At 40.8% G+C, this 15,451-nt stretch overlaps 1 protein-coding gene across 2 annotated transcripts in view; it reads left to right on the top strand.

Annotated features, from left to right (window-relative positions):
• Nucleotides 1-15,451, top strand: part of LOC140200548 (E3 ubiquitin-protein ligase SH3RF1-like) — a 99,216-nt gene that overhangs the window by 59,871 nt on the left and 23,894 nt on the right. For both annotated transcript variants that reach the window (XM_072264035.1, XM_072264037.1), the window contains exon 5: nt 4,164-4,490. In XM_072264035.1, the coding sequence (XP_072120136.1) occupies nt 4,164-4,490 (327 nt within the window). The remainder of the gene's footprint in view (nt 1-4,163; nt 4,491-15,451) is intronic.

The raw sequence follows: 15,451 nt of genomic DNA, 5'->3' as shown, positions 1-15,451 counted from the left end.
TATTTGGCGTGGTGGGGTACATCACACAGCATCTACACAAACCGATTACCCAGTTTGGCGGGGCCGAAGGCTGCTCCCCCTAGACGAAAGCGAGCTGAGCGAGCCTGAGGCTTGCCAGGGGGCTACATCAGGATGTACAGTAGAACTCTGCAATCCTAAGAAACTGGTGCTGAACCACGGATGGGAACTCCATAAAATTAGCATAAACAAGGTAATAGTAATGAAGAAAACTTCGGCATTAAGAATTAGTAAAAATTCTCAGAACCAGAAGGTTTCTACTTGGGCTTTTAAAGAAAAAGGGAAGAGCATTGAAGATATACCACTGTCAGTCTTCTAAAGTGATTTATTCAAGAATTAAAATATGCTATTCAATCATTTGGTATTTAAGAAAGATGAGTATCAGGCATCTGGAAGTAATAGATCAGTTAACCCAAAATCTATTGTCAGGAAATAACTAGAGGCTCTAATTGTGGACTGACCAATCACATCAAACAACTTCAGTGCATCAAAGGGACTAAATGCGGAATTGTAATTGATACTAAACCAAATTGAATTTTACAAAGTCAGTCTAAGACTATGAATTTTGAGAACACATTTCATTATATTCTTATGAAAGATTATTATCTGAATTGGAAGCTTATGGAAATGAAGGAAACTTATTAACCTATAGGTTAGAAACTTGGCTGAATAGCAGAGAAACGAGAGTAGCAATAATTAGCAGATACTCAAATTGGCAAAGTGTGACTACAAGTGAGCCACAGAATTAATGTTGAGTCCGCAAGTACTCGCTATTTATTAACCATTTAGGGTTCAAAGTCACTGAGGCCTGCTGATGATGAAAGATAGACAGCGTTATAAACAGCAAAAATGGAAGAATATAACAAAATAATGCATGTTAACAGATTAAATGAATGGATAAATCATGGCAAAAATGACATCATCATTTTCAAGACTAGAAGTAAATGAAATGGGGTGTGTCTGTACAAAAATCATTAACGGTCATAGACAGATCCAAGTTTAATCAACAAGGTAATGGAATGCAGCTTTTATATCTGGTGATGTGGAACTTAATGAGGTGAAGTTGTGCTAAAGTTATATAAACCCTTGGTTACCTCACAGCCAGAGTACTGTGAGCCAAGATAAAACAAAACTTGGTCAGATACTCTACATTGGCCATGGAACTCCAAGGGTTAAATAAAGAAATGGGAGTAGATAAATGACAAAAATAATTTACGTAAATTACCACTGTTTTCCCTCAAGTTTAGAAGATTAAGGGTGAATAATACTATGGAGAACTGAATCGCTAGATAGAGGGAAACTACTTCTGCTGGTTGAGGAGTTAAATATGAAAGGACACAATCCAGTTAATTGGGACACGTCGGGATCAGTACATTTTGGGCAATTAAGTGCCTGCTCTAATTAGCCGAAGTTTCATGAAAATAGTTAAAAGGTATCAAAGAGACAAACTGCCATTTAACTGAGTAATAAATTGTGTTTAACTAAAATACAGAACTATTTAGAGCACAGCCAAAATTACTGCAGATCTATAAAACTGTTATTAGTTCCTTATAGTTGTTAACAGAGGAATTCATCCAGAATGTGCTGGAAATGAACAAATTCAGCACAGACACCTAGTGCGGATAGCGGACTGCCTTCATGCAGTGCCTTTGATGATTGCATCCTCCATGTGGTGATATCGCGTGTCACGTGTAAGAACGTGATTGGACAGAGTTTGGAGCATGCACAGAAATGAGAGAATAATCTAGAAACTTGTATGTTAAAAACGTGGTTGCTGTTTGCTGTTGTAAATAAAAGTCCTAGTTCTTATTCTTCCAGAATATGGTTTGTTATTAGTAACCCACGCTAATATAAAGAACACAACATGGTGTCAGAAGTCGGTCTGGAAGAATAATACGTTTCACTAACACGGGAGAAGCGAAGATAATCGGAAAAAAGAGCACTAATTGTTTTGGTGTGCTAACAGTTGTAAAAATGGAAGTCTCAGCATAAAAAAGAGATTACACAGTTAATGAATGAGTTAGATGAAGAAAGAAGGTTTGTATTTCATTACAAATGGAAGTGGAAGAATTAAGAAAGATACGGTACTTGAAGAAGTAACCCAGATCATACACGGTCCAAACAGAAGAAAGAGCAGCGTTAAGAAGAAATCACAAAGACCTCAAGAAAGAGCCAACCTCAGAGTTTCAGTTAACTGATGCAGACCAGACAAAACATGAAAATAACAACGAAGCACAAGAACTGTGTGAACCACTTAGAAAGTCTACTCATGTTTGTAAACCCCCAGAGAAACTGATCGAGACATGTTAAATTATGTATTTGTTTTGATTAATGTTGCTAATTGTTTTTCTTTTTAAGGAGAGGAAGATGTGGTGATATCACGTGTCACGTGTAAGAACGTGATTGGACAGAATTCGGAGCATGCGCAGAAATGAGAGAATGATCTAGAAACTTGTATGTTAAAAACATGGTTGCTGTTTGCTGTTGTAAATAAAAGTTCTACCTCTTCTTCTTCCAGAATATGGTTTGTTATTGGTAACCCACGCTAATACAAAGAACACAACACTCCAGATCTTCTTTCATTGTTACATTCAAGATGATTTTGATACTTTCAAAATCTTTGTAGTTACTAACTTGTTTAAGTAGTGAAATCATTTCATTTTCACTCCTGACCATTTCTGACATCTCCAAGTCTGAATGCTTGAAGCAACAATAAGCAAGACAGTTCTGAATTGTCTTACTGCTTATTACTCACCAACTATCAGTGACAGAAATCATTGTGTTTTGAACACATCACACACACAGTTGACACTATTTTAAAAACTGTCGCTCTAAACATGCTGTAGTTTCTAACAGCTACGTAAGTGTACGTGACTGACACTGGTTAGAAACTGTTCGACAACGGTCTCTTGTCCTGTCTCAATTAAGCAGCATTGGGTCCCAAATAAATCCTAGCTATTTTCGTGATTAGTTTTTGTTATTTAAGAATTGTCCCGAATAAGTGGCTGCCCGGACTCACCGATGGCTCATTTAACTGGAATCCACAGCATTGGAATTGACTTTCTCAGGACTGATACTAGACAAGGGATAAACAGGAAACAAGAGTGCCATGATAGCACGTAGCCATTGCAATTTAGGGCGTTGGAGTTCGGCATTTAATTTTGGTGCCATCTGAAAGCAGTTTGTATGTTCTCCCTGTGACCGCATTGTTTTCCTCTGGGTGCCCCAGTTTCCTCCCACAGTCCAAAGATGTACTGGTTAGTAGGTTAATTGGTCATTATAAATTGTGCTGTGATTAGGCTAGGATTAAATAAGTCAGTTGCTGGGCAGCTCTGCTTGTTGGGCTGGAAGGGCCTGTTTTGCACTGTTTCTCTAAAGAAAATAAATAAAACTAAACTTTGCAGGTTTTGTAAAGGCAAGCATGCAAGTCCATTATATTAGAAAGTGAAAGTTTGTGAATGTGTGTCCTTAAATTCAAGATATAGTTTTTTTTAGATACATATTGTGCGAGCCTTTCTTGCCTTGCATTGCACATATCTCTACAGTTAGGAAATGCTTTTACATACTATGGAATTAATTTTCAAACGTGGCCATTGTTTAGTATTTAATATTTAAGTAATGTTTGAGTTATCTTGTGTGTTTGTATATATAAATTGATTAAGCGTTCTTGCTTGTTTATATGTATACGAGTTATATGTATAAATACGTGAAATGTATACATCATCATGGTACCACCTGGTACGTGGCACCTCGCTTGAAATTAACATGAAGTTAGACACACATTTTGGACTTGTGTCTCTTCCTTTGAATTAGTTCAATGTGTTGAAGTTACCAAACGTAACAATTGTTGCTAGTTTGGCTGTAAGTTGCATAACTGTGAGATGAAGAATTTTTGTTCAGCAGATGTGTGATTCAATCAGAAGTAAAAGTGCATTGAATCACGCCTCAATCATAATCTTTGCAAAGGTCCAACTCTAAATTCTGATAAGTCTTAAAGCAATGAAAATGGACATTTTAAAACAGTAATATAAAAAAAACATAAATTATTGGAAAAATGTAACCCTGTTGTGGCTTTAATTTTACTGATCTTACTCTAAGTACGTGGGCCATTATTCACTGGAGTTTCCTTCCGCTCTCTTCTCCAGATGAACTCAACTGCAAAACAGCTACTGGTAACGAAAAGATTGGATGTGAAAAGTGTCAAATGCCAAAGCAGTCCATCAGCTGCCAACTCCAACACAACCATCAGACAGACGGACTCTGGGAGGACAGGTCAGACAGACACGGCGAGGACAGGCCCGAAAGAGAACCGTTGCCACACCAGTGCCATAAACATGCTGAACAGAATCTCCCACCTCTCACCGTCCCACCAGCCGCTTCAGATCAGCTCACCCATACTGATCAGCTCGAGCAACCCAGCAGTCGTCGCACAGATTGCAGAAAGAAGAACTCCATGCAGTCCCATCAGTCAGGTATCTCTTTTGTTTTAACTTATGGTCCTTGTAGCCAAGATCAAGATGGCGTCATTGCTCAAATACTGTGGCCACGTAGAGCAAAGGTTAACCTACTCCGTGTTCTTTTAGAAACGTACTAAAAGTTTGGCTCTTTATTTCATGTGAGTTGAATAGAAACCCTTATTTATCCTCTTAAGCTTGTCAAAAGCCAAGACCTCATGTAAATTGGATCTGGTAATTTCTATTATGTTGCTTCATATTCAAGTTCATCTTATATTTTCACGGGGTTGAGCATCATCTGCACCATCTAGGAGTTTAATAAGTTCACTAATTCAGGTACATGAAGGCCAGAGACAAGAGAAATGTAAATAACGTCCTCCAGTTTACCATGGAATTTTAGTGCCTGGCAATTTTCTGGAGTGGTGCAGATGACATGAAATGGCTGCTATTCTGTTTCACTCTGGGAAATGTCAGTGATTTTCAGGACACTGTGGAGAAACAACCACATATAGATAAATCACAGACACAAGCAAATCTGCAGATGCTGGACATCCAAAGCAACACACGCAAGATTATAGAGGAGCTCAGCAGGTCAGGCAGCATCTATGGAAGAGAGTAAAACAGTCAATGTTTTGGGCCGAGATCCTTCATCAGGTCAGCCTGAAGTGCCTGCTGTTTTCTCTCTGCCATAGATGCTGCCTGACTTGCTGAGCTCCTCCAGAATTTTGTGTGTGTTGCTTTTGGATGAATTAAAAGTCGTGTGATTCTTTGTCAGCTTACCATAAGTGCTGAGGTAGTGAATGAGTTTTTATATCATGCCTTTCCTCTGTAAATACTCTGTTGGTTCTGTTGCATCTCATTTAATCCCACAAACATCTTACATTGGATGGATTTGAATGGGTCTCTGCATAACTAGTTGGCAAGCCTTGCTCTGGAATCTTGATGAAATAGTTCAATAGAATAAAATGAAAGTAGAAAGTGCTGGAAATGTTCAACAGGTCAAGCAGTATCTGTGGAAGGAGAAACAGTTGACGATTTGAGTCCGTGACCCTTTGTCAGAACCAAAATATTAACAGATGCTGCCTGACTACTGTTCCAACATTTTTTGTTTTTTTTTAATTTCGGATTTCTCCAAGGCGAATCTAAAGCTTTCCTCCCACATAACCCTCCATTTTTCTTTCATTCAAGTGCTGATCTAAGAGACTCTTAAATGTCTCTAATCTATCCATCTCTGCCACCACATCTGTGCCATTCACGTACCATGCTCCCTGCAAAAAAAATTCCCCGTGTACTTTGCTTCACTCACCTTAAAAATATGTGCTCTTGAATTAGCTGTTTCCACCCTGGGAAAAAGCTGCTAGCTGTCCATGTATCTACACCTCTTTAATTATCATCTTATACACTTCTATCAAGCCACCTCTCATCCTCCTTTGTTCCAAGAGAAAAAGCTTTGGTTCACTCAGCCTATCCTCAAAACCGATGCTCCCTCATCCAGGCAGCATCCTGGTAAATTTCCTTTGCTCTTTCTCTAAAACTTCCACCTCCTTCCTGTAATGAGGCAACCGGAATTGAACCCAATATTCCATGTGTGGTTTAACCAGTTTTATAGAGCTGCAACTTTACCTCATGCCTGTTGAACTCAATCTCCTGACTAATGAAAGCCCACGCAGCTTCAATCTTCTGAACCACTCTATGAATTAGCATGGCAATTTTGATGGATCTAGGGATGTGTACCCCTGGATCTCTCTGTTCCTCCACTGCTAAGAATCCTGCAATTCACCCTGTAGTCTGTCTTCAAGTTCAGCCTTCCAAAATGTATCATTTCGCACTTCTTTGGATTGAACTCCACCTCCACTTTCAGCCCAGCTCTTCAATTTATCAATATCCGGTTGTAACTCTGAGAAGCACCTACACTACCCACAACATCAGCGACCTTTGGCGGCACAGAAGTATTGCACACCAGCAGATGTCCTTATTAAGGTATCGTGCTGCAAGTGCAAGCAAGTGTTTAAGACAACTGGATTTAGAGAAGATCTACAAATTAGTAGCATTCAGCAGGATACCTTCATAAATGTATACAGAGTTGTTTCTGTGTGTGTGTGTATTTATGCAAATTTTCATATGTGTTCATGTGCAGACGCTTCTTAAAATAAAAAAAATGTAATTGAAGGATTGAGGCTATTTTAGCAAACCACAAATCCCTTCTCTCAAATTGTCGATAATTTGATAAGTTACTCAGTTAGCTGTAGTTAGCTTATTTAAATAAGAACAACTCAAACACTTATCAATTTCAAAACCTCATTCATTTAAGTCTATGAATTGTTTCTGTACAAATGCTTCTTATTTAGTTTCCATTTTCACAGCCAGATACGCACCTGCATTACTAAAGTTGAAGAACGTTCTTTGCAAATTCAAACCGCTCTAGTCAGTTTCAATTGTTCGATATTGAGATGGTCGTTATGCCAGTTGTAATCCGGGAAGCAAAATTCAAGCTCCAAGACTCACAGTTGTTTAATGTCATTTCCAGTACACAGGTGTGTCTCGGCCCGAAACGTTGACTGTACTTTTTCCCATTGATGCTGCCTGGCCTGCTGAGCTCCTCCAGCATTTTGTGTGTGTTACTTTCCTTACAAAGGAAAGGGTAAAGTTCCCTTTCTCTGGGTAAAATTCCATCTGCCACCATTTCACTCACCATACGAAAGTCAAAGTAATTTTTCATCCATGTACTCCTTTAAGATTCATTTTCAGAATCAGATTTAATATCACCGGCATACATTGTGAAATGTGTTAACTTATGTCAACAGTACGATGAACTACATGATAAATATAGGGAAAATGAATTAAATTAAGTATATATATATATGTCTATTAAATAGTTAAATTAAGTAGTCCAAAAAAAGATTTAAAAAGTAGTGAGGTAGTGTTCATGGGTTCAATGTCCAATTAGAAATTAGGTTTTTCTTACAAGCATTTACAGAAAGATAAACAAATACAATAGAATTGATGAAAAAACAATACATGAACAAAGACTGACAATCGATATACAAAAAAAAGGCAAATTGTGCAAAAAACTGTAAATAAATAACACTTGAGAATATGCATTATAGTGCCCTTGGAGATCAGTCTGTAGATTGTTGGGTCAGTGCAGTGTTGAGGTGAGTGAATAAGGTTATCCAGTGCTGGTTCAGGAGCCAGAGACTTGTAGGGTATTAACTGTTCCTGAACCTAATGGTGTGGGACTTAAGGCTCCAGTACCTTCTTCCTGGTGGTAGTAGTGAGAAGAGAGCATGACCTGGATGGTGGGGGTCCTTGATGATGGATGCTGCTTTCTTGTAACATATTTCCTTACTGTGTCCCTAAGCATATACAACTTGACCAATTTTCATGTCATCTTTAAAATTACTATTCAGATGACCTACGTTCTCATCCAACTCAATTTATATACTGGAAGTACTATACTGTGCAAATGTCTTAGGCACATTTATATAGCTAGGGTGCCTAAGACTTTTGCACAGTAATGTGTTTGTCAGTGTGGAGTGTAGACCGAGTTTGTGAATCTAGCGGGAGCAAGGGACATTGGAAATAGCAAGGGAGGAGTGTGGGAGAGATGGCAGAGAAGGAGTACCAGGGTTGAGGGTGGCTCTCTGGTGCTTTCCACTCCTTCCCCTCTCCCTTCCCCTTTTCCCAACCATGGTTCCCCTCTGCCTGCTCCCTTCCCACTCTCAGTCCATAATAAGGACACATATCAGAATCAGGTTTACCAACACTCTCATATGTCATGAAATTCACTTTTTTGCAGCAGCAGCAGTACAGTGCAATGGATAAAATTACCATATTTCTTTTAAAATCTATTTATTTATTTATCTTTCTTGTCTTTTATGGGTGGTGTGTAAGTGTATTTTTACCTCAATCTCGGACCCTCCATCAGAGGCCTGGGAGCCTGAGGGTTCGGTGCTCCTGAGGGTTCCTGGCTGTTCCTGGTAGTGCACTCCTCTGGACCAAGATCTCAGATGGTGTTCCCAAGATTTCGTGGAGCCACTCTCTCAGTCCAGGTGCTCCTGTCACCACTGGGACTACTTTGGCTTTAACCTTCCACATCCCCCTCGCGGTTACGTTACACCTGCCCACAAAAACCTCCGGATGAGAGCGACAAGAATAAGAAGTGTCATGTCGGCTTGGATGTCACCTGGATTAACAAGGTCCGCACCAATGGTTGAGGAACCAGGACCACCTGGCGAAAAATTAGCTTCCGGAACAAACCATAAATGGACGAGACTGGACTATACATATATATATAAAACTACAAACAATAGTTATTAATAGAAAGATAGAAAAAGATATAAAGAGATAATTATAGAAACTTATAAGTAATATTAATAGAGAAAATGTTATCAATATGTAAACCCACAAGTCCACTGGAGGCTGAAGGCCCTGGAGAAGGCCTGACTTGTGGTTAGAGGATTGTGTGTGTGTGTGTGTGTGCGCGCGCGCGCATGAGTGGGTGGGATGTAGGAAAAGGGCTTGTTTTGCTGTTGTGCTGTTGTTGTTTTTGCTGGTCTTGCTTTGTGAACGTGGTGAGCATGCTCTGTTGGTGCTGAATGTGGGCTGCCACCAGCACATCCTTAGGTTCTGTTGGTTGTTAGTGCAGACAACACATTTCACTGTATGTTTCGATGTACGTGTGATGAATAAATTAATCTGAATCTGAATCTGACACTTACACTTACAAAGATGTATAAAGAATTGTGGTGATGCAGTGGTTAAAATGTTACACTGGTAGCTCTGAGACCTGGACGAGAGACTGCCTCAACATTACTGACAAAGAGAAAAAGGCTCATACAAATGGTTTCTGGAAAACAATGAATCTCTTTAGTGGAATGAAGCTTGGAAGTAAATAGCCTGATTCTGGTTTGCTATCTAATTTCACAGCAAAGCAGTTAAAGAGTTTAATAGCCCGTGAAAACATTTTGAAAGTGTTGTCGATGGTGCGGAAATGAGGAACCACCAAAGTTGAGGCGAATAAAGACAGAGCCCAAACAAAAGTAAAAGACAGGTGACTAGGGAGGAAAATGGCAGAAAAACAGTGGAAATCTGGTGGTAGAAGTCTGTCCTTGGTCCTGTGCACTCAATGTGTAACGTGACAACAGCTGCACGTTGTACTCTAATTCCAAAATACCATCTCATTGAAGTCATTGCAACTGAACTTTAAGGCACAGCCACAACTAGACAGCAAGTTTGGTACTATTAATTGTCACTTATGTTAGTTTAGATTTTTTTTTCTTATGTCCTTATAACATATACTCAGTGGCCACTTTATTAGGTACCTCCTTTATAGTGAATAAAGTGGCCTCTGAGTGTATGTTTGTGATCTTCTGATGAGGTAGCCCATCCACTTTAAGTTTCAGTGTGTTCTGAAGTCAGAGATGCTCTGCTACACAACACTGTTGTGATGTGTGGTTATCTGAGTTACTGTCACCTTCCTATCAGCTTGAAGCAGTCTGGCCATTCTCCTCTCATTAGCAAAGTGTTTTCAACCCCAGAACTGTCACTCTGTGGATTTTTTTTTTTGTTTTTTGCACCAACTCTAGGGACTGTTGTGCGTGAAAACACCAGGAGATCAGCAACTTCTGAGATACTCAAACCAACAATCATTCCATGGTCAAAGTTATTCAGATCACAGTTCTTCCCCATTCTGATGTTTGATCTGTACAACAACTGAACCTCTTGACCGTGTCTGCATGCTTTTATGCATTGAGTTGCTGCCACATGATTGCCTGATTAGCTATTTGCATTAACAAGCAGGTCTACAGGTGTATCTAATAAAGTGGCCATTGAGTGTAGCAGGCAGCTATTTGGCCCATTGAGTATGTGCTATATCTCAGGGCAATCCCATCAAGTTCACCACTTATAAATACATATCATTCCTTTTCTAAAATTGTTCTGCAAAGTAATTTGGCTTTCTTTTAATGTTCTGAGTGATAAAGGATTTCTTGGTCTCCATATAAACTTTTATATGGAGATCAAGAGGAGGTTCACGAGGATGATTCCGGGAATGAAGGGGTTAATATATGAGGAGCATTTGGCAGCTTTGGGCCTGTACTCACTGGAATTTAGAAGGCGGCGGGGTGGATCTCATTGAAACCTCCCAAATGTTGAAAGAACTAGATAGGGTGCATGTGGGGAGGATGTTTCCTCTGGTGGGGGTATCCAGAACTAGAGAGCACAGCCTCAAAATTGAGGGGCAACCCTTTAGAATAGAGGTAGGGAGGAATTTTTTTAGTCAGAGAGTAGTAAATCTGTGGAATGCCCTGCCACAGACTGGTGGAGGCCAAGTTCGTGTGTATATTTAAGTCAGAAATTGATCGTTTCCTGTTTGGTCAGAGCATCGAAGGATACAGCAAAAAGGCAGGTGTATGGGGTTGAGTGGGATCTGGGAGCAGCCATGATGGAATGGCAGAGCAGACTCCATGGGCTGAATGGCCTAATTATTCTTCTATGTCTTATGGTCTTTTACTAGTTGTTTATAAAAAAAGATCCAGAATATAATACTGTGTTGAGATTTTATTGCATTTCCAGAGACACATAAAGTATTGTGCAAAAGTCTCAGGTACATATACTGTATATAGCTAAAGAGCCTGAGACTCTGTACTGCTGCCACAAAAAAACCCGAATTTCTTGACAACTGTGAGTGATGATAAACCTGATTCTGATAAGGGTCTCTATTGTGGACTGAGTCTAGGAAGGGGCGGGGGGGGGGGGTCATGGTTGTGAAAAGGGGAAAGGAGAGGGGAGGTAGTGGGAAGCACCAGGGAGACATTCTCTAATGGTCAATAAACCAATTGTTTGGAATCAAATGACCTTGCCTGGTGTCTCAGGGCTGGGTGTTTCTGCACCAACATCACCGCTCTTCCCCCCCCCCCCCCCCACTGCCCCCGATACTCCTTCTGTGCCACCTGACCCACATCCTTCCCCTGGTGCTCCACCCTTGCCATTCCCAACATCCTTTGCTTCGGCCACATTTACAATCTTGCTCTCCACTCCACGTTAACAAATACAGTACTGTGCAAAAGTCTTGGGCCTCATAGCTATGTGTATGTGTGTATGTATATATATGTGCCATGTGAATCTTAAACCATAGTCACATTTTAAATTACAAGTCCTCACTAGTCACAAAGGCAATACCCTTCTGCAAATGTTGGCTCGAGATGACCCAACCAGTTTCAGCAGCAGAAACCAGAACTGGGAATTAATCACACAAGGAACAGCAGGCATGGGTCTGTTTTTCATTTATCTGTGCTATGTTAATCTTCCTTGCTTTGAACAAGTAGAGCTGGATCACACTGAGGGCTGGCAGGCAGGTCTATACAGAATCACCAACTAAGAGCATTGCTCTTGTCAGTACATTACCAACTCCTGCATTATAGCACAGGCGCCTTGAATCTGCAGCTGCACCCGACATCCCTCCGTGTCCCGCGAATGCATCCCTCTGTATCCCGCGACTGACTACTGACCCTCAAGGTGTTCTGTATCAACAGTTGCTAAAGATGCATTGGGGAAAATTAGTGTGAAATCGTTGGATTAATTTAACAGTGGCAAAAGGCAGAGTAGAATGACGTCCCTTTAATGCAGAGATGAGGAGGTATTTCCTAAGCCAGAAGGTGTGGGATCTGTGCAATTCATTGCTGCAGGTGGAGGTGGAAGCCAAGTCATTGGGTATATTTAAAGTGGAGGTTAATAGATTCTTGAATTAGGGCGTCAAAGGTTTCAGGAAGAAGGCAGGAGAATGGGGTTGAGAGGGAAAATGAAACAGCTGTGATTGAATTACAGAGTAGACTTTATGGGCTGAATGGCCTAAATCTGCTCCTATATCTTCTGGTCTAATTTGCTGGATGTAGTTTGTTTGCATTTATACCTGAACTGCAGCAAATGGAGAGTGTTTCTTTTGTTGCCTTGGCAACTCAGTGTGGCCTACCACTTCATGGCTGAGACAATGTATTATATACAGTACCAGCTTTTTAGCATTCATATGTAAAACCTTTCCAGATAAAATGTCTAGAATTCAGCCACACAACAGAATTTGCAAAGTGCCTAATGTGCCTTTGAGACGCCCACTGCAAGATTGCTGTGCCCTGAGGCATTTGACACTATGCAGCAACTTGGCAAAACAAAGCCTACATGTGGTCTAAGGGGTGGTCCCTGAGAGACCACCTACTGGACCACATCCGACAATGTATGGCTGCAAGAAATAAACAGTCTCCCTCAACCCCACTTTAAAGTACGCAGTTTGTATCACTGAACAAGCACTACTCTGTGCCCTCAACTAATTACCACCAGCCCCCTCCCGATTACCACCGCTGTATTGCTGTTGCCTCCTCTGGCAACTTCTACCCTGTTATAAGACTGTTGAATAGTTCCCCAGTAAGATAAATAGGGCTCTTGATGTCACAAACTACCCTGTTATGATCTTGTACCTTACTGTTTGCCTGTAGCTATTACGCTTTGTTCTACATTGTTTTTGTTTTACCCTGTGTTTGGTGTATGAAGGGTACAGAGGGCTATCACCAGCTACGGGTCAATGGGATTAGCCAGAGTAATAGTTTGGCACGGACTAGGTGTGGGCTCTGAGCTTTCACTTCTTCTAACCTACTTATTCATAGTCATAGTCATACTTTATTGATCCCGGGGGAAATTGGTTTTCATTACAGTTGCACCATAAATAATAAATAGTAATAGAACCATAAATAGTTAAATAGTAATATGTAAATTATGCCAGTAAATTATGAAATAAATCCAGGACCAGCCTATTGGCTCAGGGTGTCTGACCCTCCAAGGGAGGAGTTGTAAAGTTTGATGGCCACAGGCAGGAATGACTTCCTATGACGCTCAGTGCTGCATCTCGGTGGAATGAGTCTCTGGCTGAATGTACTCCTGTGCCCACCCAGTACATTATGTAGTGGATGGGAGACATTGACCAAGATGGCATGCAACTTAGACAGCATCCTCTTTTCAGACACCACAGTGAGAGAGTCCAGTTCCATCCCCACAACATCACTGGCCTTACGAATGAGTTTGTTGATTCTGTTGGTGTCTGTTACCCTCAGCCTGCTGCCCAGCACACAACAGCAAACATGATAGCACTGGCCACCACAGACTCGTAGAACATCCTCAGCATCGTCCCGCTATTACTTCTCTCTGTGTCCCCTCCTCTTTCCCTTTCTTCTGTTGTCCACTCTCCTCTCATCAGATTATTTCTTCTTCAGCCCTTTCTCTTTCCCACCCACCTGGCTTCACCTATCACCCTCCAGCTCACCTCTTTTCCTTCCAACCACCTTTTTACTCAGGCATCTTCCCCCTCCCTTCTCAGTCCTGAAGAAGGGTCTCGGCCCGCAACGTCGACTGTTTACTGTTTTCCACAGATGCTGCCTGGCCTGCTGAGCTCCTCCAGCATTTTGTGTGTGTTACCTCACCACACCTGTTTGCTCCCACTTCCCAGTTGTATCTTTCTTTCCTAGTCACTCACCATATCACTTTTCTACAGCCTCTGCGACAGAATCCCATTTTCTCTAGTAAACTGCTTGTTTCTTTTGGCAGTATATCGAGCTCCAAAGTCGCAGGGTCCTCAAGTCAGTCCCAGCATCAGGCAAAAGATTATGCAAAATTAATGGGAGCGTTCAAATAGTGCGTTTGCATTTTAACCCCTTTTGGCAATTTAACAGTCTGGGGGCAGGTGTTGTATAATTTCTGATTGTATCAAATTCCTCTTGTGTTTTAATTCGACTGTAGATGATCTGTGATTGTAATCCTTCACTTTATTGCAGCAGAAAGTCGTGCTGCTGGCTAGTTCCCAACAAAAAAAAACCAGCCACTCCAATCTCCTTTCATCTGTTTCTACTTGTGCCCACCCTGACTCACACGCAATTCTTGTTTACGTCCACCCTTGGGTTGTTGATTACTAGAATGCCTTCAAACAAGCCATCAAACCTTCAGACTGATTCTGAGATTAAGGACAATGTCCCCTTTTCAAGAATGTGTGGGCGATGGACCAGAAGTATCTAAAAATGTGTAAGGACTGTTTAGCAGACTTTTTAGCCGCTTGTAGAAACATGCCCAACAAATTCTAAATCCTTTGGGTGTTTTTGGCTCTGAATTATGCAGCCATGATATGCATCACTCGTCGTTTTGCATTGTGTTACTGTTAAAGGATTAAAATAAATGGATAATATCAGATTTTCTCTCCTTTGTTAAGGCAAAGAAACCTGCTCTTTGAGCCATTAGAATTCATGAACATTATCAAAAAATTGTTTTTTAAAGGATTACATTTGCCAAGTGCATTATCTTGCTTGTCAAAAATATCTTGAGGCACTTCATACAATGAGTTACTCTAAAACACACTGACTTGTTTTGACAAACAAGGGTAGTCACTTTTTACCCAACATGTTTGCACAAGCAGAAGTGAGATGAGCAATTAGTTACTCTTGAAAAAGCAGAAAGAAAACTGCAGGTGCCCCAAATCCAAAATATAAACAGAAACTGCTGGAAGTAGTCATCAGATTAGGCGATATCTGTGGAGAAAGAAACAGAGATAATATCTTAGATTCATCACCTTTCATCAGAACTGATAGTCTCTCTTGTGTGGTGTCAGCTGAAGGGGGATTGTTGACGAGGATAGGAGGAGAGGCCCCAGCACTTCTTCAGAAACTGCTCGAGACACGTCTCATTATCTCAGTCTACTCAACATCTAAAGACATTTTAGCAATGTCACAACCTTTCAAATGCAATCCATGAATTTATTAAAGGACGGAGCAGGTTCGGAGGACCTGGTGCTCAACTCCTGATTCGGGTTTACGTGCCTCTAATACAGCACTAAATTACATGTCCAAGGCTCCCAACTTTTTTCAGCTGGAACCCATACCAGCTTTGCTATGCTAATGCTTTCTTCCATTCATGAGTCGCATAGCCTAAAGCGGTATTTATAGGTT

The sequence above is a fragment of the Mobula birostris genome, chromosome 7 (genome assembly GCF_030028105.1).
Source record: "Mobula birostris isolate sMobBir1 chromosome 7, sMobBir1.hap1, whole genome shotgun sequence".
Lineage (NCBI taxonomy): Eukaryota > Metazoa > Chordata > Chondrichthyes > Myliobatiformes > Myliobatidae > Mobula > Mobula birostris.
Note: the sequence above shows the minus strand (reverse complement) of the source record. Positions and strands in the feature narration are given on the sequence as shown.